Raw genomic sequence first — 26,032 nt, 5'->3', positions numbered from 1 at the left:
GGTTGAGTGGGTGTGGCCTTCAAAATCACCACAGAAGAGGTCCCCACTGAGCCCACTAGGAGCAAGGCCGTGAGAAAGGCCAGAGTGAAGCAGAAAGACACTTCCAGCTGACCTCTGACCTCTGCTTTTGGAAACTTGCAGCCCAGTGAAGGCAACTAGCTGGCCAGCAGAGGCAGTTTCTCTGGAGAATGCATAGGATGCCGGCTTTGCCAGCCCAGCACACTGCTGAGAAGGACGCCTCCTTAGTGTGCAGGGTCCACTGGTGGCAAGCAAGCAAGCAAGTTGGAGGTGGGGGAGGGGCAGGCAGTCAGCGATTGGGGGCTGGAGAGAGAAAATGGGCAAAAGCTCTCGTTCTCTACCTCTACTCACCCTTAGGCACTATTTTGGGACAGCAGTGCCACTAGGGTGTGTCCAAACAGCCAGAGCCGGACGGAGACGTATTGGGGAGCGCTTTCGGCTTTCTAACGGGCTCACTTCTGGCCACATGCAGTCCAAATCCACATGCGTGTAAACTAAATAAAATCATCCTTCCCTTCCTACGGTGACAGCAGGGTTCTGGTAAAAATGCAGGCACCAGGAAAAGAGACTCTGGCTAAAGAGCTGCCCCCCCCCACCCCCCGACACACACAGGCTCGTACCTTGTAAAAGTATGATCGGGTACAATGTGTCTCCTAAATCTGCGTGTCCTCCTTACCCCAGACGAATCGACTTCTCAGACTCCCTCGAGCTTGGTCGACCCCACCACCACCACCACTATGACCACATCCACGAGTTCCTCCTGTTCTGCCTCCTCTCTTCCCAAAGTAGTGGGAATCAAAGAAAGATGCACTTGGTAGGGAAGATTCCTCTCGCTAAGAAAGGTAGCCTAGCCTGGAGCCTGGAGCCTGGAGCCTGGAGCCGTTGGGTGCCTCCTTGGGGCTCCAAGATTTTCAGCCAAGTTTATAGCTTTTCTCTGCCCTGGCCACCTCGCTTGCGAGTCAGAGACCAAACGTGGCACCTCTCCTTTAGGATGCCCACTTCAGTGGCTTCAGCCACCTGCCAGAAGACCAATCGTGGGAGCACAGCCTGAGATCGGTGGGCACACCCATGGGTCTCAGCCAGTGCTCAGCCCCTGCTCTGCCCACTCCCCCAGCAGGCAGCCTAGGTCGTAGAAGTTGCAGGGTTAAAGGGTCGCCTCCCACCCTCCACTCTTACCCAATCCCGGCACGAAAGTGTTGAGGAAGAGACAGATGACAGCCACCGGGAAGGGCATGTAGGGTATGGCAGCGCGCAGGGGGCCCTTCTTCTCGCGAACCTGCACGACCACCCCGCTGGACGACGCCCCCCGGGGATCTGCCGCTGCCACAGCCGCCGCTGCTGCCGCCGTCTCGGCGTCTTTGTGCAAAGGCTCCATGGCTGGATGCGCTCTCCAGGAACCCGACAGCCGCCCAGGACACCAGGGCAGGCGACGGCCGGCTGCCGGCTCTGGACTGCGCGCTCTGCGCCCTGCTCAGGAGGCCAGTGCGCTCCGGGTGCTGCTGCGAGGCTGGCGGAGAAGCCCGCCCTCCCGCGCTCCACGCCCCCACCCCGGGCGGAGGGCGGGAGGGGCAGCGTGACACTCGGTGACAGCGCTCCCTTGCCCCTCCCCTCTGGGCCCCTTCCCCGCCCCCTCCACACCTCTCCGTTAAGACCATCATTCACCAGTTATGGAGACCTGGGCGAGCAAAGAAAGTACGAGGAGAGCACAAGGATGCTGGTGGTCCAGGTACTTGGAGGAATGGACGCGCCTCATCCTCCCACCACTGGTGAACTGAGAACCTCACTCAAGGTCCCCGAGAGCTGGGCGTACACTAGACTGATCCAGTTGGAAAAGCCTCTAGGTTGAGTCTCTCTCCTGGAATGTATATTAATGCTAGAGAGATGGGAGCTAGGAGGGACGCGTGGAGCCTGAAATCTAGGAAGTCTTCAGTTCACTCTGCGTTTCAAGTCACGGAAAAAAAAAAAAAAAAGCAATGTGTTTCAAGTCACAGATGATGATAGAACTGGAAGCAAGAAATGTAGCTTGCAGCTTTATAAACCCATGCATGTCTGCAAGAGCTGTTCCCTTCACGCGCCCACACACACACACACACACACACACAGAGTCTCACATACAGACTCACGCACAGAGACGCAAAAAAGGAAAGGAATGCTCCCTTAAGAGGAAGCCGATAAGGGGAACCATGCCCTGACCAGTGTTGCGGGCCATCTGGGATGTTAATTACTGACTACCTGTGGTGAAAAACCAGTACGGCCACAGCGCCTCCTGGTGTTGATAATACACCAGTGGGAACAAACAAAAGACCTTGGTGGGGCCCAAGCCCATCAATACAGAGCAGAATTTGGTCTTCTTAGTAAGACTCTTCATCTACACCTTAATACGTGAATCGATGGAAGTAATCTCCTCTGACAGGGCATGGTGCTTCACGCCTGCAAGCCCAGCCCTTGAGAGATGGAGGCAGCAGGTGCTCTTCCTACCAAGTTCAAGACCAACCTGTACAAGACTACACGCCTAAATAGATACATATTTTAAAAGTGTCCTAGGAAAACTGTAGGATTGTGGTGATCACAATGACAGCACCATAGAGCCAGTGACAAATACGGTGGCTGGGATGTGCTGAAGGGGCTGAAGGCGCTGTGACCGAGACCTTCCTATGTAGCCAGCTGCAGGAGAGCTATCAATTACTAAGGCCTCTCCCAGAAACTGACACCTGCCAAGATTTCATGACCAAAGGAAACTACTGGCAGGTGTGTTTTATTTTAAACATTTATCAAAACATCCTCTGGTGGGCACCATTCTCAACTCTGAGCCACACTTAATACTCGCCTTAGCTCTGTGAAGTATTTCCTCTCACCCTGTTTTACAGGTGAAGCAAATGATCCATCAAGAGGCTGAGTAACTGCACAAAGTCATCCGTGATAATGTGAATCCAGAACCCATGTGCGTACATGTTATTTCATCTAAAGATCCAGAAACTCACCTCCAGTCTACGAATACTCCTTCACAGAATACCTGGACCTGCTTTTAGATCCTTTTCTCACTATTAGTCCTGAGGAAAAGGAATAGAGAGGAAAGAGATTTCCATTTCCCCAGTTTTCCTCTGACAGCCTTGTGGGCGCCAACACCTGGGAGCCGAGGGAAGCAGGGAGCATCCAGACATGAGCAGAGCTGGGGGCCTAGAGCTGCTAAGGTAGACAGGAAGCTGGTTAATGCTAAAGAGCAGAGGGATTGGGACTTTATTCCGTGATCTGGGAATCACTGACATTGTAAGTAGGCATAGGGCATCATATAAGTTCTATTTGTTCCTACTCTGCAACAAGTGACCCTCAGATGGAGCAGCTTGACATGGCTATTTTTTCAATGATCATACTCTGTAGTAAGAACACAGAAGAGGCAGTTCCGTCACACACACACACACAGCCATTGTGTCCAGATCTGTGGCTGGATTCAAATGGCTGATGACTGTGACTGCTGGGACCACAAGATCCACTTCTAAAAATATTCTCGGGTCAATGACCTCAGTGAGAGAGCTTGAAAGCTGGCTCCTCTGGGGTGGCCATTCAGGTCGCCTCCATTCAGCGTCCCTATGACCTGGACTTTTTACAGTTAAATTTGGTAGCCAGTTTCTAAACTGAAACTTGTGAGGGGTGTCCTCCTGAGAATACAGACGGTAGAGCCCGAAGAAGTATCGCACCCTCTCCTCCGGAAGTCACATCCCTCCACAGCAGCACACTCTGTTAGGGACCCGGTCACCTGCTCAGACTTAAATACAGGGCAGTCTACCTCTTGATGGGAGAAAGAGGGCCCAAGCTCTAAAGAGGACATTATAACTATGTCAACTGGGAGGACCACTCAGCCGACAGTGAGGAGTATGGTTAGAGTGGATGAGGCTTAGGCCACATGTCCACCGGGACTGAGGGCAGGTGAGGAGGACTCTCCCTGACCTATAAGGATAGAGAATGGGAGAGACAGCTCCCAAATGATAATTGGGCAGAATTAGCCGACAGAACAGAGCTACTGTGTTTGAGGGGCAGATTGCTCACTTCTCATTGCTAGGATCAAATTCCTGATGAGCAACTCCAGGTTATATTTGGCTTACAGTTTGAGAAGACACAACCTAAAATCCGTCGTGGCAAAGTGAAGGCATGGTAGGAGGACCCTGAAGCAGCTGGTTGCCCTGTTTAGCTCCTAAATCTTGCCGGGAAACGACTCCCCCAAAGCTTCTTCCTCAGGATCACACAAATCCACTTGCTCTTTTCACTGTGTGTCCCAGCCCTCTTCCCCACTCTCCTTGGAGTCTCTCTCCAGCACCCCCTGACCCATTTTCTCCCCAGCATTTAGCTTTTGCTCCTTTTCTATAACAAGCTGCCTTGCTTAGCCAATTACTTGCTGGCCCACTTAGCTCCTAATAAATCCATTAAGCTGTAATCAATCCTCAGTGCATCCTTAAGACCATCTCTCTTGATTAAAGCTGCTGGTGATTAAGTCTGAGGGTCTCTGTAATCACTGCTGATAACCTGAACAATAAGTCAATTTGATTGGCAGGAGAGAGGGAAAAAAAAAACACAACAGTTCATCTAGCCAGGTCCTAACCATGCCTGCCATTTACCCTTCTCCTCCACCCCAAAGACTGAGGGTCAGGATCCCAGTACCTCAGAGGAAGCCGTCTTTGAGGTGGGCGAGAAGCCTGCAGAATTCTAGCCTCCTCAATGGTGAGAACATCCCTCTTCCAGGTCTTGTGTCATCAATTTCTCTCTATCCACTTCCTAGCTCTCTTCCCTGTCACATACACACAAGCAGGGCAGCACTTTCTGGGAGATGCCAGTCTCTGAATTGGTCTGGAAATTCCCTGTGTGGTGTGGCTATTCTTAACACTAGCAGAAGGGGACTGTAGGCTCCAGTGACCTGACCAGAGTGTGGACATGTGTGGAGAGGGGCTGCTAGGAAGCACAGACAATGAGTATACCCGGACATGGAAGGTCGGGTTCGCTCTCCTCCCCACTCACCAAAGCACCGAGTAGAGAGGGAACAAGGACACTTTATGGAGACAGACATACTACCTGTCCATCTCCCTCTCCTCTGAGCATCCTTAAGATGAAGCCTGGCTTCTACAGTTGTACCACCCTAAGCCCCAACTCCCCAATCCATGGCTAGCAAAGGCTGGCTCATCCCAAACACCAATCTGGACTGAATTTGCCCCCTCATCCAGATGCCAGCCAATACAATGCCCTGGCACCCCACAATTCACTGACGACTTCTCAGAAGTAGTAGGAACCCAGAAGGAACAGAAGACTCTCTCCAAACAAGAAAAGACAGGGGAAATAAAGGGGGAAGGGGCTGGGGGCAGGAAGAAAGGACACAACATAGGGAGTGCTTGCTTTTGATCTTGAAGAGCTTCTTCTCCACACCCCTAGGGTGGTGAGTCAGTCAGTTTTCCACCGCTGTAACAAAACACCTGAGACAGTAAGTTTGTAAACCGGTTGATTTTGGCTCAGCCCATGGTCAGTCTATCCTGACATTCTACCTCTTGGTGGGAGCGTGTGGTGGGACAGCCAGGCTAAAGAGAGCAGAGAGGGGGGAGTCTCACAGTCCCCTTTGAGAACATAGCCCCACTAACCTAACCACTCCTCCTAGTCTTACTCTTAAAGGTCCACCAGTTCCCTGCAGTGCCAAGCTAGGGACCAAGCCTTCGGCACATGGGCCTTTAGGGAAGACTCCAAATCCAATACACTGTGAGTTATATGCAGTTATATTCACCACCATGGCATTTAACTAAGCAAGCAATAGCCTACAAAGCAAAGCAAGAATAGCTAGGGATACCTCAGCTGGCAGAGCATTTATTTGTCTGGTGAAGTACAATGAATAAAAACTCAGAGATAATATTGGGGCTCAACCTGCAGACCAGAAAAGCAAGCAGCCATCCATTGGCTCTTACTTCGACTTCAGTCTGAAAATGGTGATCCTGCCTCCAGGAAACCTCAGAATGAGAATGAGACTGAGAGTTGTGTCCTCCCATCTTAAAATCAATCCTCTCTAGTTCTGGATTAAGGCCATGTGCCACTATCACCTGGTTTCTCTGGCAAGCTAGTGTGGCTACTGGGATTAAAGGTGTGAGTCACTGCTTCTTCTGATCTGTAAGGCTGGCCAGCATGACTGTTTTACTTTTCCGATCTTCAGGCAAGCTTTATTTTTTAAAACACAAATGGAATGCCATGATAGCCTGGTGTACATAAGACCTAGGAGCTGACCCTAGTACTGCATAAGCCCAGAATCCCAGCACTTGGGAGGTTGAGGGAAGAAGATCGGGAGCTCAGAATTATCTTCTCCATTGCAGAGAGTTCGAGGCTTGCTTGGGATACCTGAGATCCTGTTTGAAAAACAGAAAATTAATAGAACAACAGCAAAGCCAACTGAGACGACAGGGACTGTTCTCTCTGTTATCCGCACATCCCCAAGGATGGGTCCATGGAGACTAGTGTCCTCTTAGTGAGCTCCCTTCAAGTCTGTCCCTGCAGCCCCTCCCCCTAACCAGCATCCCTGCCTCACGAGGCAGCACACTGGCCCCAGCTGCTTTGGCACAGGTTGCGTGGTCCCCTGCTTCCTGTGATGACACATGGGGACACGAAGCTCTGTTATTCTGGCAGGCACCACAGACTGGTCCCTCTTAGCATCTAGTTCCTGGCGTAGGTTGATTTGTTTCTTTCTTAACCACCCGGCACGGATGGCAGTACCTCTGAGGTGGGGGAGGGGTGCTGCTCTGCAGCAAAGGGAGCCAGAATGCCCAGGGGCAGCGCTTTCTACTTAACACCCCCCAAGACACTTGGGACAGCCTCAGTAATCCCAACCATGACTAAGCCCTGGACATGTACAGGACACATGAGACCTACCACTGATGACAGGATGGACAGTGTCCCTATGAGCTTATGTGTGTCGTCACACAGACTTGGTGTCTGACATTCCAGGAAGGAGAACCCATCTTTGCCAACCACTAGCTTTATAATATTGGGCCCAAGCTTTGACTCTCAGAGATTTATTTTCTATATTTCCAAAATAGGGCAATAGTAGTACCTGCCCCCTAAAGCACACGGGAGGACTTTCTCAAAGCTGAACACCATGCTGGCCCCTAGGCTCAAGAAACAGGCCTACTACCATGATCATCATTACTAACTCTCTATAGAGGAGATGGGACAAATCCCTTAATACCAGAAATCTACAAAACGCTGTCATACAAGTGCAGGTGATTTGTAAAGCCAGTCACCCTCTGAGTGGCAGGATGTGAAGGGACCACCCTTAGACTCTACAAGAGGTGGGCCTATGGGGCAAAGCAAATGTTCTAAAGAGAGTGATTGAATGGCCTTTTCGATACCCAAATACACCGCTTGTTGGACTAACTAATCATGGCTGTCTCTGTCCCCACAGCCACTTCAGGATAAGGCCCCTGATGGTACTTACACACTGTCCCCCTTGGGTGATTCAGTTCTTACTCCCAGTTACTTCAACCTTGTCCAACAGCTAGGAGGAAAGAGTGTTGGGGTGAGACGGAAAGCTGAGTCTTCATTGCAATGAAGTAAAGCTGTAAGGAGTGCTGCATGGCACCCCAAGTCACACTGCAGCTACCATGGCGAGATTTCTTTTTTAATTCTTATTTTTACTTTTTATTTGTTTTCTTGGGAGGGGAAATTACAAGGGCAGGGGGTGGATATAGAGGGATGGGGAGATGAGTAGAATTGGGGTACAAGATGTGAAATTCACAAAGAATCAAGTTTAAAAAGAAAGGAAAGAAGGAAGATTGAATCTTGGGTTACCACAGGGACAATGGGTGTCTTGGTTAGGCTTTTTTGTTTTGTTTTGTTTGTTTGTTTGTTTTGAGACAGGGTTTTTCTGTTTAACAGCTCAGGCTGTCCTGGAACTGGCTCTGTAGACCAGGCTGGCCTTGGACTCACACAGATCTACCTATCTCTTCCTTCCGAATGTTGGGATTAAAGGCATGCATCACCACCGCCTAACTTGCTTAGGGTTTCTATTGCTGTGAAGAGACACCATGACCATGACAACTCTTATGAAAGAAAACATTTAATTGGGTGACTTACAGTTCTGAGGTTTAGTCCATTATCATCATGGTGGGACAAGGTGGCATGCAGGCAGACATGGTGCTGGAAAAGGAGCTGAGAGTTAATACATCTTGATCTGCAGGCAACAGAAAGTGGTCTGAGGTACTGGGCATGACTCGAACATATATGAGATCTCAAAGCCCACTTCCATGGTGACACACTTCCCCCAACAAGACCATATCTACTCCAACAAGGCCACACCTCCTAATAGTGCCACTTCCTATTGGCTTATGGGGAACAATTACTATTCAGACTACCACAACAGGTCAGGAGGGGAACAAAAGGTCACAGATGGCCAGGAAGGAGTTGGGGCATTATTGCCTGGAGTCTCTACAACAGGGATATGGAAGATAAAGCCTAAGATGGCTCAGGATTCCCACATTGTAACATCTATACCCTGTATCACCTCCTCTGAACTGGACAGGTGCCTGTAATGTGTACAGTATAGCAAAGAAGGTATCACTGAGATCCCAAATGTGCTCATTTGAATCCATCTCAAGGAGGGAGACTGCCCTGTACAGACCTGTCAACCAGATATCCACCCTCAAAGAGAAGCTGGGACCTTTTGAAGTAGAGACTCTCTGAGGGACACACCATAGCCTTGTTGAGGCAGGCGCTGGTAACTTTAGCCTCCAGTCAAAGCAGCAAAAGCAAGGATCCTGGTGGCCCAGATGCTCAGATATGAGCTCAGTCACAGCTGGAGGGGGCTTGGAAGTAGCCTCTTGCAAAAGAGGGATGCAGTGGCCGCTAACCCTAAGCGGCAATCCAGGAGACACCAAAAGTGACCAAGACAGAACCTAAGAGTCCAAGCTCTGGGCCAACAAAGCAGCCATAGGACAATCTGTGTCATTTCCAGGGGTTAAATACATGGCAATAAGAACTGATATGGGGGCTGGAGAGATGGCTCAGCGGTTAAAAGCACTGGCTGCTCTTCTAGAGGACCTGGGTTCAATTCCCAACACTCACATGGTAGCTCATAACTGTCTGTAGTTCCAGTCCCAGGGGATCTGGCATCCTCACACAGACATACATGGAAGCAAAGCATCAATACATATAAAATAAATAAATTTTAAAGAAGACTTTTTTAAAAAAAAAAAAAAAAGAACTGATATGGGACATCCTGGTACATAGTAGTACCTCAGCTTGTGGCTTCTCCCTGGGAGGTGCTACTCCCATGGACTGGCATCAGCCCTGACCATTGCCCATTCGTTCCATTTCCAGGTGGAAAGGATTGGATCTGCTGCCCTGGGACCACTTGCCTGAATCTGAGGCCAGGCCAAGTTCTTCCTGAATCTCACTGCCGAGTATTCAAGGACCTGTAGGGCTCTGGGCAAAGGAACCAGTCTGCTCATATAGACAGGGGCTGGCTGCTGGCAGGGGGTGAAACAGATCCTCCAGAGTTACTGGAGGTTTCACTCAGATGCCTAAGGAAGAGCCACCCCAGCCTGGGTCTGCAGGAAGAGCCACCTCAGCCTGGGTCTTCAGGAAGAGCCACCCCAGCCTTGGTCTTCGGGCCTTTCAACACCTTTATCTGGATGAAGCCCAGGGCCTCACACACACCAGGTTCTACCCCAGCTTCTCTCACTACCTCAGGTAGACCAGTGCCACACTGGACAGAGCACCGCACCCCCCAAGCCCACACCAAGCCAAAGTGCAGACCGAGGCCTGTGCTGAGCTGACTCAGGACCCACCCTCCCTGCCTTCCCCAAACACCAAAGGTGTATGGAGCTGTGTCTTTAGCCCCTGTGTCCTCACATGCAGCAGTGGGCATGAGGACTGGCAGTGTTTTCCTGGGTGGCTTCTAAGCCATTAATATTCAGCCCTAGAATCCTCTCTTTAAAACAATAGCATACCCCCCCCAAAAAAAACCGCTTATCATCAAAAACTCATGTTATCTGAAGAACGCAAGAGTGGAGCTCTGTCAGACCAGATCCCTCAGGGAGGGATCTAACCAGTGACCCCTAACCAGTGACAGCCCCTCAAGGGAATTGGTGGGGTCTGCCTGTTTCTTGTAGGTTTGGACATTCTTGTTCAATGCCAAAGAGGCTTTCCTGACTGCTTTTTGGCAAGATAGGAAGTCCCACCATTTCACCTTAATGCAACTGTCAGTCAACAAGAACTCAAAACTGGCTCCCAACTCAAGGAAGTTAACTAAGACCCTAAATCTTCCCCTCTGAGATATTTCCCACCTGGAAGACTAAGTTCCCTATGCTCAGCCCCTGACAAGTGGTCTAACATGTGAATTGGTTATCTGTGAGACAAATATTCTTGGCCTGCCAGGGAGGCTTAAAATAGACTTAGAGTTGAAAGGAAGCTTATCCATTATTTAGCTCAGCTCCCTTTGCAAGCGAGAATCCTCTGCACCCTCAAGAGGTGGTCTTTAAAACAAATAAAAGAGAATTTCTTCCGAGGAGTGAGACGATTTATTCATATTTCATTTTATTTCTTGAGACAGAGTCTTGCTATTAAATAGCCCAAACTGATCTTGAACTCAACCATCCTCCTGCCTCCACTACCTGAGTGGTGGAGTTGACGCCCTGCCTGGAGAGAGGTAGCCTTTGAACACTCAGCATGGTGGGGAGCTCACTACCTCCCAAAGCAGATGCTTCTCTACTGGGCAGCTCTCATCATCATCCTCACCCACCTACCTGTCGCCCTCACCCACTAGCTCTGCCTCGGCGGCCGAAAGACCAGGAAGCTGTGCCAAGAAGGTCGGTTCTCCCTGACTCAGCTCTGAAGTGGAGGGTGTTGTATATATGATTAAACTGGTGGCCAGGGGACCATTTTTGGTGTCCGTGCCTCCTGGACGCTCAAGATGGTCACGTGACTTACTTTGGCCAACAGAATACTAGTAAGCATTAGATTGTTTTGTTTGGGTTTGAGGTTTTTTGTTGTTTATTTTTTGTGATGGGGTCTCATTGTGTATCTCTAACTGGACTGGAACTTTCTATGTAGACCAAACTGGCCTCAAACTTACAGTTCTGCCGTCTCTGCCTCCTGATTACTGGGATTAAAGGCATGTGCCACCATGCCTAATCCAAGCATTAGGTTTTAAACACACTTACAAATTAGGGTTTGCCTGCTTAAAAAGCCCTACAGTGTTCAGGTGCTATGGCCAAGGACCTTTACCTAGAACCCCCTAAAGGAAGAAAGAGGCCCTGGAGAGGACAGGCTGGGTATCCCAAACTCTGATGACCTCCCAGCGAAAGGCAACCACTCACAGGCCTTGAAGATGCTCATGGAGCAGCAGACTTGCCCTCCAGCCCTGGTCAGACCACAGAACTACCTTAAATAATAAGTCATTCTTCCAAGCCACTACAGGTTGGTATGGGATAGACTGGGGTAACAGGTACCTGAGAACGGCTCATCAAATTTTCCTGGGAGCTGCTTCCTGGGATAATGTGGGCAGGATATTTTCATCCTGGGACAGTCATTTTGCAAAGAGCGTGGAGCAGCTGGCTCAGGGGAGACTAAGCAACACCTTAGGGCACCCATGGAGCCCTGTCACTCAGAGCACAACTAGGCAATGGAGAGCGAAACAAGGCAGAGAAGCCTGGCTCAGAGACAAGGTGAGAGGGCCAGCTTCACCTTCAGCACCAGTAAAAGAATGTTTCACTTCTCATCTTTGCCAGAGATCCATTGCTCTTTGTTTGGTTACCTACCAGCAGTCGCCTGGGTACATACCAAGTAGATGGAGCCCTGGGAACCACCTCAAACTGTTTCTAAACTCAATGAAATCGCTAAGGTGTCAAGAAGCCTAGTCTACCCTGTCTGGGTAAAGGCTGAACCAGAAAGAAACAGACCTGTTGGAACTGTTCTTCCGGCCTTCCTCAAGGAGCAATCCTGAAGTGCCTTTTGCCCAGGATTCGTTGTCTGTGGGTAGCCTTATTTCTGTCTAGCTAAGCCTGGAATAGGGAGGCCCCCTTGAGAAGCCAAGTCCGTGATTGCCCATGAGGGGCCTCCTGCAACCACAGCCCCTGAAAAGTTCTAGTAGTTCTTCCCAGAATCCCCAGGGAGCATGAGTCCCCAATCTCCACCCTGCCTTCCTCAGCTTTGGCCTTCTTTCTGGGGGAGACTCTTCCAGCTCCACCCTAGGTGGATGCTGCCCAGCTCAGCTCAGTCCTAAGGAACTGAGTTCATGCTCACAGAATAAGCCCGATACACAGAATAGATTTCCTCCTCCCCATCTCCCCTCTTCTCCTTGCCAGAGATGCTGGTTGGGGACAACTCTTCAGCACCTCTGCTTGGCCCTCTCCCACCCATCTCCCAAGAGATGTCCCTGGGAAGCATGCAGCCTAGAGTCGTACCAGCCTCTAAGGAGGCAACAAGAGGTGACTAGAGACAATCAGGTCCAAAGAAGTCTGGAGCTGGGACAAAGAGCCCCCCACTAGCTGGAGGTGTGACAGTGTGAGTGCAGTGGTGACAGCAGAAGATGGAAATGGGTCAAATGCATTAAACTCGGGCGTCCGTGATGACTAAAAGCAGCTCACTGGGATCCACTGAGGATGCTAAGAAACTAATTTGTTGTTTTGACAACTAGCATTTAAAAGAGAAAATTAAGCAAACGATAAAAACAGAAAGAAATCACTTTGGTCAAGAGTGAAAACAAACAGCAAACCCCAGAAGAGTTTGGCCTGGACTGAGTCCAAAGTGTGGAAAGAAAAGCAGAGCTCTCTATTGATGCTCTGGGAGGTGGGATGGGGGTACACCCTCACCCCGAACATGGTACAACAGGAAGGTCCCAGGATCAGGTCCTCTTGAGAAAATGTTCTGCTCCAAAACACAAGCAGAAAAACACGCAGTTATTTGGGATGGGATAGCAAGCCAGAATGTCCCAGAAAGCCTCTGAGGCATTTTCTGAGAATTTAATAAAGTAGTTTACACTCTAGTGGAGGGGAGAGGGAACGGGACATGAGGGCTAGACAGGAGTGAAGGCGCTGAGTTAGTGTGTGCTTTCTGTAGAGCCTTCAAGAGAGTCAATTACGGGAAGTTGGAGGCTTCATATTGAACTTCAGAGTCTGAAAGAGGGAAGTTAAAACTGAGGGGCCTGCCAGAGCAGAAAAGTTGAAGCTGAGGTCCTGGTTCCATCTCCAGGAAGGGGACAAAAGAAAGAAAACAGGAGGAGGATGCAGGGAAAGGAAATTCTGACCCTGAGATTTTTTTTAAAGGATGAATACGCCTAATCTGAAAATTTGAGAAACCTCAAAATCAAAAACATTTTGAGCACCATCAGGACACTACGTGTGGAAAATTCCATGCCTGACTTAAAGTGATGAGCCAGTCAAAAACAGTGTGCAAGCATAGTGTGCAAGATTAACTGCAGGCTCTGGTGTGTGTGTGTGTGTGTGTGTGTGTGTGTGTGTGTATAAGGTATGTGAGGTGTAAGGTGTGTGAGGTATGGCTTTCACGGTTACATTTGGGCCCCAAGTTATCTCATTATGTACGTACAAATATCCCAAAATCCAAAAACCCAAAAATGCAAATCTGAAACATCCTCATCTTTGGAATGGGAATGCTCCACCTGGGAGTGGAAAATCCTGCAGTGTTTAAAAGCATGGGTTCCAGAGTCACACCACATCCGTCGGAATCCCAGACCCAACAGTCAAGTGACTGTATGACACTGGCCAAGTGACTTTCTTTCCTGTAAAATAATATAAAGAGGGAAAGGCAGTTGAGCGTCCTGAGAATAGCAGATGTCTGCAGAAGGGATGCCAGACCATGAAGGTCCGAGATGGCGACTTTCCCTGTCCTGCAGGGCGTCTACTCTGACTGAGGAGCTCCAAAGCAGTAAAAGCTACTGAATGCCTGAAAGTATCCTTAGCTATCTCATCTCTGAACTCGTGTCTCCGGGAGAATAAGCTTAACCGCTGGTCTCAGATAATCTTTGTGCTAGGTGCTTCCTCCGTCACCTGAACAACCTGTGAAACGGATATTCTTTGCCCTAGGCCACGTAGAGCAAGAGCCAGCAGATGAAGGTGATGTAGGCTAAACACCCATTGTCCCTGGCCCAGAGGACCCCAGGGTCCCTCTGCTCCCCACTGATCTCCAGGCAAAATGGCCTCCCAGGGCAGCCTCCCAGCTGCCTTGCAAACCTACCTGAGGGGACAACAGTAACTTGAAGACTAGGGAAGGTGACTCCTTCCTTTAAGTTCAAACCAGAGAACACCAAACAGTGTCACCGGCTGCCCTTTGAGTGTGAGGCTCAATCTGCTAGCCCTGTGAGCTGGTGGCTATGACAGGCTTGACCTCATTTATCTTCACAGTCCTCTTGTAAGGGACGCTCTCAGTCTGCCCATCCTGGGCTTGCCTCTGGGGTTAACAACTAACATGACAGGAAGTCATAGGAAAGACCAGGTGGTGTGGGGGGGATGGGGGCAGGGGCAAGTCCTGCACTGCAAAACTGATGTGGGGCTCAGTGGTCACCCAGAGAACCTGTTCCTTTTAAGGGACAGCCATGCCATGTACTAACTTGCGTCATCTACCTTTTTATCCTAGCTGGGCCTTCATTGAGAATAGCCTCCGATAGCATCCAGAGGCACAAGAGGAAGGAGAGAGACTCCTAGGAGACATTCCACAGAGACCAAAGGCAGGAGGGCAGAGTGTGATCTTGGCTTGACCGCCAGAAGCCGGGTGGGTACAAGTAAGAGCGTTGGAGAGGGCCTGAGGAGAAAACGAGAGGACAGGGAAGAGGGGGAGATGGGAGGGACGGGTCATAGGGGAAGGGGTGACTGGAGGAGAAGTGAGGTGGGGATACAAACAAACACCTCATTTAGAACAGCTTCCTCATGCTGAGTGAGCCCCAATTCTGGTGAGGACGCTGACAGAGAAAAACCTGTTCCCGGCTACCAAGCCGAGCTCTGTCCCAGAGGGGTGGCACGGGAGAAACATCCAAAAACTACCTCAGGTGAACTCTCAGAGACTTCTCTCAGAAGAGAGAGGCTGGACACCTTCCCTAGAGCTGAAGGGATTTCAGAAGTGGGTCAGCATCTCAGTGCAATGGGACAGGCCTGTCACACTGGGATTCCCCTGTTCTTTGCCCAATCTTTCCCCTCTACAGAAAAGCATAGCTCACCTGATTCAAGGGTCTGGGGTGGGAAGGGACATGCAGCCTTGTCCCTCTGATCATGGGACAGAATATGGAGAGGTTGTCTCATCTGTGATGTGTGGGGCAGATTGGACCTAGCCCTGAAAGTCAGGCGGCCCCACCCAGGCCTTCAGCATGGTCACCATGGAAACCTTACTATAAAGGACCAAATGACCTCAGATTTTGCCTTTCATCTCTCGGAATGGGTTTTGAAATGCAGACGGTGGCTGCTGAACTCTATTTTAGCCGTAGTCAAGCAGCACATGGGTCCTGGGGGCTGTGCTGGAGTGCCACAAGCTCACCCAAATATGTGATAAGGCATCTCTCTGAGCTGCCATTCACCCCTGGTTGGCCACATACCCTACTGACCCACTGTGACCTGCTATTAATACCTCAACAACAATGTTGAGCAGTGGAAGACACCAGGTGCTTGGTTAGGCACCAGGGATATGAAGAGACCCTGACTCAAGAACAAGTCAAGGAAATACACAAATTGTAGTAGCACCAAAGAGTTCCACAATAGCATAGAATGGAATGTAACAAAGGTTTATTATTTGGGGATAAACTCATAGTAAGTGTAGCGATCCATAGTCCTCTGCATGCACTGGGAACCTGAACTGAATCCAGCAGGCAAAAGGCTGTGTATGCTTTTCCTCTGCACTTATAGTGCATGAGACCACGCCCAAAATGGGCCAGTATCTTAAAGGCTATTGGCTGCAGGAGTTTCCACAACACCTCCCCTTTTTGTCTAAATAAGAAAGTTCTAAGTCTAATACAAAACTATATACAATAAGAACAAAAATCAAGTATTGTCCAGGGAAAAGAAGAGGTAAATATATACATAAAAATTAGAATTACAACCAGCAACAAGAAACATGTGCTAAATGTTTCAATAACTACCCTATCCTTAGGAGTCTAAGTCTTATATTTAAAAAGGCTTAGTTAAGTCACGAGAGGAGAGTAACTATGACTATCTAGACTTCAACTCCATCAAAGACCTGAAAAGGGAAATAATATCACCCAAATAAACAGGAAGTGGAATCAAGCAACTTCCAAAAGGTACAAGAAATGACAGAGACCACTGGCTACCTGGTTGTGGACACCTGAGTTGGTTTCAGTCCGCAGTGGTTTCTCCTGTCTGAAAACATTAAATGAAAAAGCCCAGAAATAAACAATTCATAAATTTTATATTGTACACTATTCTGAATAGCATGTGAGACCTTGTCCTGTCCTGTCCTATGCTGTCTCACCCAAGACACAAACCATTCCTTTGTCCAGCGTATCCAAACTGTATGTATTACCTACCCATAGTCATTTGGTAGCCATCTTGGTTACCAAGGTGTCATGGTATCACAGTACTTGTGTTCAAATAACATCTATCTTGCTTAATAATGGTCCCAAATTACAATCTTTCTTTACAATATGTTACTGTCGGTGTTTTTAGTTCATTATTCATTGTCAACATTTTACTGTGGCTAATTTCTTCATAGGTATGTATATGGAAAAAACATGTGCACAGAGTTCAGTATCTGTGATTTCAGGGCCCATGAGTGCTGAAACACCCTAGCACGAGGAACAGTTCAAGCCCAGGGTATCATGTGACTTGGTAAGGGAGTGATGGTGAGGTGAAGGGTTTGATAACAGTGGCATAGGTTTAGCTATCCATGAAGGGAGCTCAGAGGACGAGGACAAGTGGCTGTAAGGTGGCACTGAGTGGCCCCTGAAGCTGTTCTGCAGGCCAATCTTTAGCACCTCTGGTCTTTTTTCCAGCAGGGCTCAGCTAGGAAGGCCCTACTGGAGTTAGTAGTCAAACACGGAAGTGCTAAGGAAGATTCTAGAAGAGAAACAGAACTGAGAACAAAGACAGGTGCGATGTGAGCTGGGGACAGGACAGAGGGCAGGCATGAAGACAAGAGTCCTAGGAGGTAGAGAGGGACAGGGATGCCATCCCATGGGGCTGTTAGGCAAGAAGCTAGCTCTTCAAGGAACTGGCCAACAAGCCCCTTCAAAATAGGACATCAAAATAATAGGTGGTGATGTTTACCCCAACTGGGCCCTGAAACAGGGTGTAAAGATAACAGCAGTGGTCAACTTTGACCAGGATATAAAGATGTGGGCCACCAAGATGGCTCAGCAGGCAAAGGCACTTGTGCAAGCCTGGAAATCTGTGTTTAATCCCTGGAACCCACATGAAGATACAAGGAGAGAATCAACTCCGTGAGTCGCCCTCTGATCTCTACATGCATGCTGTGATTCACACACCCACCATCTATACCCATCACATGTGTACACACAATAATAAAAAGAGTAAGCGATCAAATATATATATATATATATATATATATATATATATATATATATATATATATAAAGATAGTGATAGTGGTTGACTCTAGATGAGCCAGATCAGGACCCCAAAAACAGGATGTAAAGAAGAACAAATGATGTAGTCAACACTAGTGAGATTATATAAGACCAACATCAAGGCTTCTTCACACTCAACAGAGCTTGTCCAGAATGCTGTTACCCAGTTTTTCCTAGTTTACTGTTCTGCTTTAGGGGTACTTTAATCCCTCTATTTGATTGTGCATCCTTTATATATACTTAGATTAAATTTTAGGTCCAATGGGTTTCTGAGCAAAGAATGGCCCTTTCTTGGAAACACCTACTCTGGAGGTGGCACAAGAGAGGAGAAAACAGAAGTATAAGATCCCATGCCTGCCAGGTTGTAGTGGTGCACTCCTTTAATCCCACCCAGCACTCAGGAGGCAGAGGCAGGCGGATCTCTGTGAGTTTGGGGCCAGCCTTGTCTACAAGATCTAGTTCCAGGACTGCCTCTAAAGCAACAGAGAAACTCTGTCTCAGAAAGAAAGAAAGAAAGAAAGAAAGAAAGAAAGAAAGAAAGAAAGAAAGAAAGAAAGAAAGAAAGAAAGAAAGAAAGAAAGAAAGATCCCAAGCCTTAGCTTAGCCTGTACTATTTCTAAAGGGTATGTTCTTGCTCCCCTTCTTGCTCTATTTAAACTCTTGGATGTTTGGCCCATTATTGTGTCCTGCCCAAATGCTTTTCTTTGGGAACTTAAGTATCAAGAGGCTGCTGGAGACCTGCAGGTAATAGGGACAGGTAATGCCATCCCTAGGACTGAAGGGGTTAGGAGGTCAGGAACAGAAGAGAAGGCAATAAATATCCCAGCACCTTGGGGTCACAGCACCTCAGAGTCCCAGCTGTGGAATATTCCTTTATACTGTGTGATTATATGTCACTGTGGTTGGTTTAATAAAAAGTTGACTGGACAATAGCTGAACAAGATAAGGTTAGGCGGGAAAGCCAAACTGAGAATGGTGAGAGGAAGGAGGGCAGAGTAGGAGTAGCGAGGACACGCACAGAGAAACAAGATGAGTATGCCATGCTGAGAAAAGGTACCAAGCCACGTGGCAAAAAGCATAGATAAGAAATATGGGTTAATTTAAATGTAAGAGTTAGCTAGCGACAAGTATGAGCTATTGATCAAGTATTTATAAGTAATATTAAGTCTCCTTGTCCTTCATTTTGGAATTGGCAGGTGGGAAAGAAAAGCTGCCTACACCCAGCACCTCAGGGTTCCAGCACCTTGAGCTCTCTTTATCTTGAAACTGGCAAGGCTCCATGAGACACTAAAGGAAAAGTGTCCTACTCCCTACCCAGATCCCCTTGCAATGAAGCATGGGTATTTACTTCTGTCCCACTGTGCATGGTTGGTCTCTCAGGTCCATTGGGAGAGCAGAGTAGCCCACAGATTGCAGAACCCCAGGCTCTGCATTGCACCAACCCCAGGTGAGGTAGACACTGGTTTACAATAGGACATGGGGTCAAACAAACGCTCCGACGAAAAGGTACAGCTTACTGAGATCGTAGGGCCCAAACGACAAGAAACACCCACCCACCCAGTCGAGGTGCAGAGACAGGGGTGGGGGGAGCACCATCAGGCCCCTTCCTGCTCGAATGAATAACAAGTATCCAATAGAAAAACTGAGGGACCTTCCAAAGCTTCTCCTTAGGGAGAGCCAGCCTCAGAAGCACCACATCCTAGTATTTTACAATAACTATTCTGTTAGCTGGTGTTATGTTTTGGTTTTTTTTTTTTTTGGTTGGTTGGTTTTTATTGTCAATGAAATTGTCTTTGTGCCTAATGTTAAAAATTATGTTAGTGCAACTCTATTCAAACTCATCAAAGACACATTATACCTGTTGACATAAGGAGGCGGTTTCTGTTTTAGATTCCTAATTCGGTGAGTCCTTTCACAATTTTCTAGTATTAGACTTTCTAAATACCCAAGATAACTCTAATTTAAGTGTATGAAATTGTTTTAGAATCATTTTGGTGTTTTGTTTGCTGATGTTTTAATGTGTTTTCATCTGCAAGTGAAACAGACTCATTCTTTACCTTTTTCCTAAAGTCCTGACTTTGATACCAATTTTGAGGAAGAAAGATGCTATAATGCAACTCAAACATGTTTTGCACGGAAATCCTTGGGGGTTCATTTTTAATAAGCGATCGATGATGCCTCCTGAGGGCTGCCTCTTTCTTAAGTATTTAAAAATTAATAATTTTCATAATCTCTTCACGTAAGTTGATATTATGTCCTCAGAGGGTAGATGATAAGATCTTTTTCCTTTTTTTTAAGAACTGGGTTAAGTTTCTCCAACTCCAATTTTCCCACACCTGTTTTGTTTACTGTAATTCCTGGAAATTTCCACACATGTTTACACACCTGCACACCCCTGCCAGCCCTTCACAACCTAGGACTGAAAGCCAGGACAAATGGCTGAGATGCCTATTAACATATCAAGACAGAACTGGTAGCCAGGTTCTCCCAGCATTCCTCAGTCCCTACCTGTTACAGGGTCCTCCTGGTTGGCATACCCTGGTCCCTACCCTGAACTCTCTAGTTCAGGGGCTAGACTCACACACACACACACACACACACACACACACACACACACACACACTTCCCTGTATAATCTAGTCATTTTGGCTATGTGGTCCTTTTCGCCCTTTTCGCCCCTTTGACCTCTTCCTGGCTCTCCTCTCATCTTTGAGCCCCCTTCACATGGCCCAGCTCCATCTGCCGTTCACGTCCACTCTGGCCTCTCCCAGATGTCTCTGTCTCAGCCCCTTGCTATGCCCTCCTTCATCTCCAATAATCCCCCTCCACCAAACCTAGGCACAGTCATGTCCTCCTTTTTTTTTCCCCGGAAGAAATCCAAGAATTGCCTGCACACAGCATATGTGATTCTGGATGTATTATTAGAAGAAAAATGTGCATGTGTTTAAGAGCACAACTGCTCTTCCAGGGGACCGATGTTCGGTTCCCAGCATGCACACGGCAGCTCACAGCTGTCTGTCACTCTAGTACTAGAAGTTCTGATACCTGCTTCTGGCCTCTGAGGAAACTGCACACAAATGGTGCACATAATACACATGCAGGCAAAACACTCGTGCACATAAAATAAAAATGAGTCTTTTTAAAAAAACAGTTAAGAAAAAAAAAGAACCAGCCTACAGTCCACAACTCCAGAGCACCTAGACAACAAAGAGGACCCCTAAGAGAGACATACATGGATCTACATAGGAAAGAGAAAAAGACAAACTCTCCTGAGTAAATTGGGAGTGTGGGAGTCACGGGAGAGGGTAGAAAGGGAGAAGGGAGGAAGAGAGGGGAGCGGAGAAAAATGTATAGCTCAATAAAAATAATCTTAAAAAAAGGGGGAAAAACCTTCCAAGCTATTCTGAGTAGAAGAGCATTTCTGGAGAGTCATTGCTAAAACAAAACAAAGACAACAAAAACAAAAACAGCTTATACCAAAAGTATCGTTAATTGCAGGCTTCCGAGTAAAGGAGGGATCGTAATCATCCTGACAGAACTTTTGGGGCTAGGGACATAGCTTAGGTGGGAGAATGGTTGCTTAGCAACCATTACTGTAGTATCTATCACTAGCACCACATAAACCAGATGAGGTGGTGCAGACCTGTAATCCCATGGAGGAGGTAGAGACAGGAGGAGCAAATGTTCAAGATTGGGGCTGGAGAAATAGCTCAGTGGTAAGAGCACTTGCAGCTCTTACAAAGGACCCGCCACCCACATAGTGGCTCAGGACCACCCGTAACTCCAGTTCCAGGGATCTGATACCATTTTCTGACCTCCACAGGCTTCTGCACACACGTGGTACACATACAAATACTCAGGCATACATACATACACGTAAAATAAATAATTTTTAAAAGTTCGAGGTTTTCCTCAGCTACGCAGCAAGTACAAGGCCAACATATATCTATATATGGATAGATAGATAGATAGATAGATAGATAGATAGATAGATAGATAAATAGATAGATGAACAGACAGACAGACGGATTAGATAGAAAGAGAGATAAATAAATAAAATTCAGATACACAGTGAGAAAGGACAAACAATAAAGAACGGCTTATAACCTCCTTCCCCCGCCAAAATAGACTTTTTAGATTTGCTTCTAGATGAACGGCCCAGTAGAAGAGCCTTTGGCTGCTGCACAGGGCCACTCGGGAGCAGGCACTGCTGTCATTGTTCCCATCTAGCAGGGCTTTGCTGCCCTCAGTATCCCTTTCACCCTTCCCCGGCCCCACTCTGAGCACTGGCTCCAGGGACCCTCAGAGCAGCGTCCAGCTGTGGCATTCAGTAGCAGGAAGGCACCTGTGCCCAGCACCTCCCCGCGTGGCACCGCTGGCCTTCTTCCTTTCATCTTCTGGCTGCTGGGGCTTGAGCCAAGCAGTCTGCCTAATCACCAGCTAGGACTCCCCGCCTCCTCCTGGGCAGCTAACTAGCAAGGCTCTTCCTACTGCCAAAGCCAAGCCAGTTTTCCCTTTGAAATAACTAGGAAGACTGTCTACTGGACCCAAGGAATTTTGAGAGCTGGGCCAAGGTTCATGAGATAAGGGAGCTGATTGCATAAAGGAGACAGAATTAGGGATTTTCTTTCCCTGACCCTTCTTATCCCCCACTGTAATGGTAATATTATGTGCCAACTAGCCTGGGTCATGGGATGCTGTCTGTGAGTAGGAATGGCTCCTATAGACTCGTGTGTTTGAAGTCTTGGTCCATAGGAAGTAGCACTATTAGGATATGTGGTCTTGTTGGAGTAGCTGTGGCCTTGTTGGAGGAAGTGTACCACTATGGAGGCAGACTTTGAGGTCTCATAGATGCTCAAGCCATGCTCAGTGTGACCGTTTACTTCCTGTTGCCTGTGGATCCAGATATAGAATTCTCGGTTTCTTCCCCAGCACCGTGTCTGACTGCACGCTGCCAAGCTTTTTGCCATGCCGATAATGGACTGAACCTCTGAAACTGTAAGCCAGCCCCAACGAAATGTTTTCCTTTATAAGAGTTGCTGTGGTCATGGTGTCTCTTCACAGCAATAGAAACCGTAACTAAGGCAGATGACTTAAGGTGACTGAACATTATCTTGGGTGTGTCATATAGACTGGGACCATCCCTAGAAGTCACAGCCAGGTGGAATGCAAAGGTTGGTTAAGAGAGAACTCACTAGGTCTTCAGGTTGTGGCATCAGCCTTCTACCTTTGGCCTTGGCTGTGGGCTCAGACTCTTCTGAGTCTGGCTGGCCAGTTGCACATCATGGAATTTCTCAGTTCCCATAGCCTCGTGAGCTAATTCTCTGCATAATGCATGCTTCCCTGTTCGCCCATCCATCTCCCATGGATTCGCTAGTTGAGGTCCATGAGAGCCCCAGGCAGCCCCAAGGGTGGGATACAAGCTGACAACAATGGGTTGACCCATCAATGTACCCAACAATGGCAGGTACCATTGGCAGTAAAGTGAAACCCTCCCCTTGCTGGGCAGGGGCTGCTCTATGCTATCTGCAAAGCTCGGCCTCTTGTGTACTTGTCTGTGGCTAGACATGAAGGCCCGTCTGGCTCAAGCCTGATGGCTGGACTAGTTCTTTGATAGAAGTTTCTGCCATGGGCTTGACTTCCTGTCTGGGTGCCCATCTCCCCCACAACTCCCACCCATCTTCAGCTTGTTGCACCTCTTGTGAGTCTATTTCCTGCCCAGGAGCAAGCGTTGGCCTCCTTAACCAGACTTCGTCAGGCCCACAACAGAGAGGAGAGGAGAAAGACCCAGGTTAGCCCTAAACAGTCTGTGTGGCTTATCCCCTCATCTCAGAAAGTGAGAGCTTGGACAAGTACTGAAGTTTTGGAAGAGACAAATTACTCCTAGCTTGCTGTAGACACGACCTTTGTTAATAGTCTGGCCAACACCATGTTCTGTCAATGCCCTGTAAGTTTTCCCATTTTTAATAAGATTAAGGTAGAAGCCTATTGAGCAAAATGGCCCTACTGTCTAGAGGTGAGTGATATGTTCTCTAAAACTCATTCTCTCGAATTGATAGAGTGGAAGTTCTCTCTGTCTCTCTGTCTCTCTCTCTCTCTGTCTCTCTCTCTCTCTCTCTCATTTTTTTCAAGATGAGGTTTCTCTGTGTTAACAGCCCTACCTGTCCTGGAATTCACTTTGTAGACCAGACTGACCTCAAACTCACAGAGATTCCACCTGCCTCTGCCTCCCGAGTACTGGGGTTAAAGGTGTGCATCACTATGGTCTGCTCATTTAATATTTTGGTCTGGGAGGAGGTGCATGTCACAGTGTGTGTGTGTGTGTGTGTGTGTGTGTGTGTGTGTGTGTGTGTAGGTCAGAGAACAAATTACAGGACTCAGTTCTCTCCTTCCACCTTTTGGGCTACAGGAGTCAACCTCAAGTGTCAGGCTTGACGGCAAGTGCTTGACCTTAAGAGTCACCCATTCGCTGGCCCCACGTTGTTTGATCTTCTTGGGCTTTCTAAATGGAGTTTTGTTTGGATTCTTATCCATCTCATTCTTATTACTTTGGAGCCCATTTTATAAGATTAAAAACGTATGCTCCAGCATCATCAACAGACCGTATGTGTGGGCACACATCCTACACGCAGTCATGCAAACTGGGGATAGTCACAAGTGTACATGAGCCCCAAGATTCATAAGTAAAATCTACAACCACCAGTACTTCAGAACATGGCTGAATTTGGAGACACAGATTTTTTTTAAAAAAGAGAAGTCCCATTCTTAAAAAAAAATAATTTATTTAACTTTATGTACATTGGTATAAAGATGTCAGATCCCTGTAAGTGGAGTTACAGACAGTTATGAGCTGCCATGTGGGTGCTGAGAATTGAACCCAGGTCTTTTGGAAGAGCAACCAGTGCTCTTAACTGTTGAGCCATCTCTCCAGCCCTGGAGATACAGATTTTAACGAGAAGATTAAGGTTAAAATATGGCTCCTGGGGAGGGCCCTAATCCAATCCACTGGCATTCTTATAAGGAGACTAGGCACCACAAAGGGACTTCATGGGCGTATGTGCACAAGGGGGTGACCATTCAAGAGGACCGTGTGCAAGCAAAGAAGAGGCTCAAAGAACTCAACAGGGCTACGTAACATGAGGTGCTGGCTTGTTGGGGTTTCTGTCCCGCCCGGGTACCCCACAATCGGCAAGTCCCAAAGAAAATCACAGAGTCTACATTAGGTTATAAACTGATTGGCCCATTAGCACAGTCTTTGTATTAACTAATTCTTACATCTTGCGGTAACCCATAATTCTTGTCTGTGTTAGCCATGTGGCTCAGTATCTTTTCAAGCAGGGCAGGTTACATCTTGCTTCTCTGTGGTCTGGGCAGGAATGGAGGAATGGCTTCCTCCTTCCTGGAATACTCCTGTTCTCATCACCCTGCCTCTACTTTCTGTCTGGTTGACCCGCCTATACTTCCTGCCTGGCCAACCAGTGTTTTATTAAAATACATGATTGACAGAATACAGATAATTCTCCCGCACCAGGGCTGTATTCCTGACCTTGGACTTCAAGGAAAAGGAAATCCCGTCGTTTCAGCCAAGGTTTTAGGGACTCCATTACAGCGGCCCTAGCAGGCGTATGCTCTAGCAGTACGGCCTGGGAAAGCTACTCCAGTTTTTATCCCTCAGGTCTCCATGTACAACCTGGGTCACCATGAACATCTCAGGATGATGCACCGAGTGAGCAAGACATGGAGGTGTTAATAGAACATCCTGTGTAAGATGCTGGTTCCATTCTATCCAGTCTATCGGACTACAGAAGAAAGCATTCCAAAAGTTGGCAGTTTAAAAGAGCAACAAGTATTTCTTGTCCCTGGTGATGATCCCCACGGGGGTTCCTCATACCTCTGTGCTCAGGCTGGAATGTCTGAGAAGAGTCACTCAGGTGCTGGATGCCTTGGTAGCCTGGTAGGACCAGGCTTTCTATATCCACTGGTTAGCTTGAGGTTTGTCATCTGGCAGCTGAAACCTGAATCACAACAGAGGGAGGAACCAAAGAGGAGGCCAAAGGCCTGGAAACAAAATGGTGTCACCTCTGCTATGCTATCATGGTGAAAACAGTTGCAGAACGAACCCAGGTTCCAAGAGAGGAGAAAGAACTTTGGGTCCCACTGGGAAAAGCACACAACGACAGAAGGATGCCATCGTTAGTTACAGAAGGATGTCATCATTAGTTACAGAAGGGTGTCATCGTTAGTTACAGAAGGGTGTCATCGTTAGTTACAGAAGAGTACCATCATTAGTTACAACACAGGAGGAGAGAGCATGAAAACATACACATTTGTTCTAAAGATTAATGAATGTACTTGAATGGAAATCAAGTACTAATAAAAGCCACCTGTGTAGGGAGAAGGACAGCTGAAGGAGATAGACATAAGAACTAGGCCTCTCGGGCTGGAGAGATGGCT

General features: G+C 47.9%; 1 protein-coding gene across 2 annotated transcripts in view; it reads right to left on the bottom strand.

Moving 5' to 3' along the window:
- The window catches only part of Stum (stum, mechanosensory transduction mediator homolog), a 49,516-nt gene extending 47,963 nt beyond the window's left edge, over positions 1-1,553 (bottom strand). The window contains exon 1 of one of the 2 annotated variants that reach the window (XM_087906085.1): positions 1,195-1,553. In XM_087906085.1, coding sequence (XP_087762211.1) covers positions 1,195-1,393 — 199 coding nt within the window. In that variant the 5' untranslated portion in view covers positions 1,394-1,553. The remainder of the gene's footprint in view (positions 1-1,194) is intronic. The other variant, XM_087906084.1, reaches the window with a different exon arrangement.
- Positions 1,554-26,032: the final 24,479 nt, after the last annotated feature.

Source organism: Myodes glareolus, chromosome 5, assembly GCF_982192425.1.
Source record: "Myodes glareolus chromosome 5, mMyoGla1.1, whole genome shotgun sequence".
Lineage (NCBI taxonomy): Eukaryota > Metazoa > Chordata > Mammalia > Rodentia > Cricetidae > Myodes > Myodes glareolus.
The sequence above is the reverse complement of the archived record's forward strand: the minus strand, read 5'-3'. Positions and strand labels throughout refer to the sequence as shown.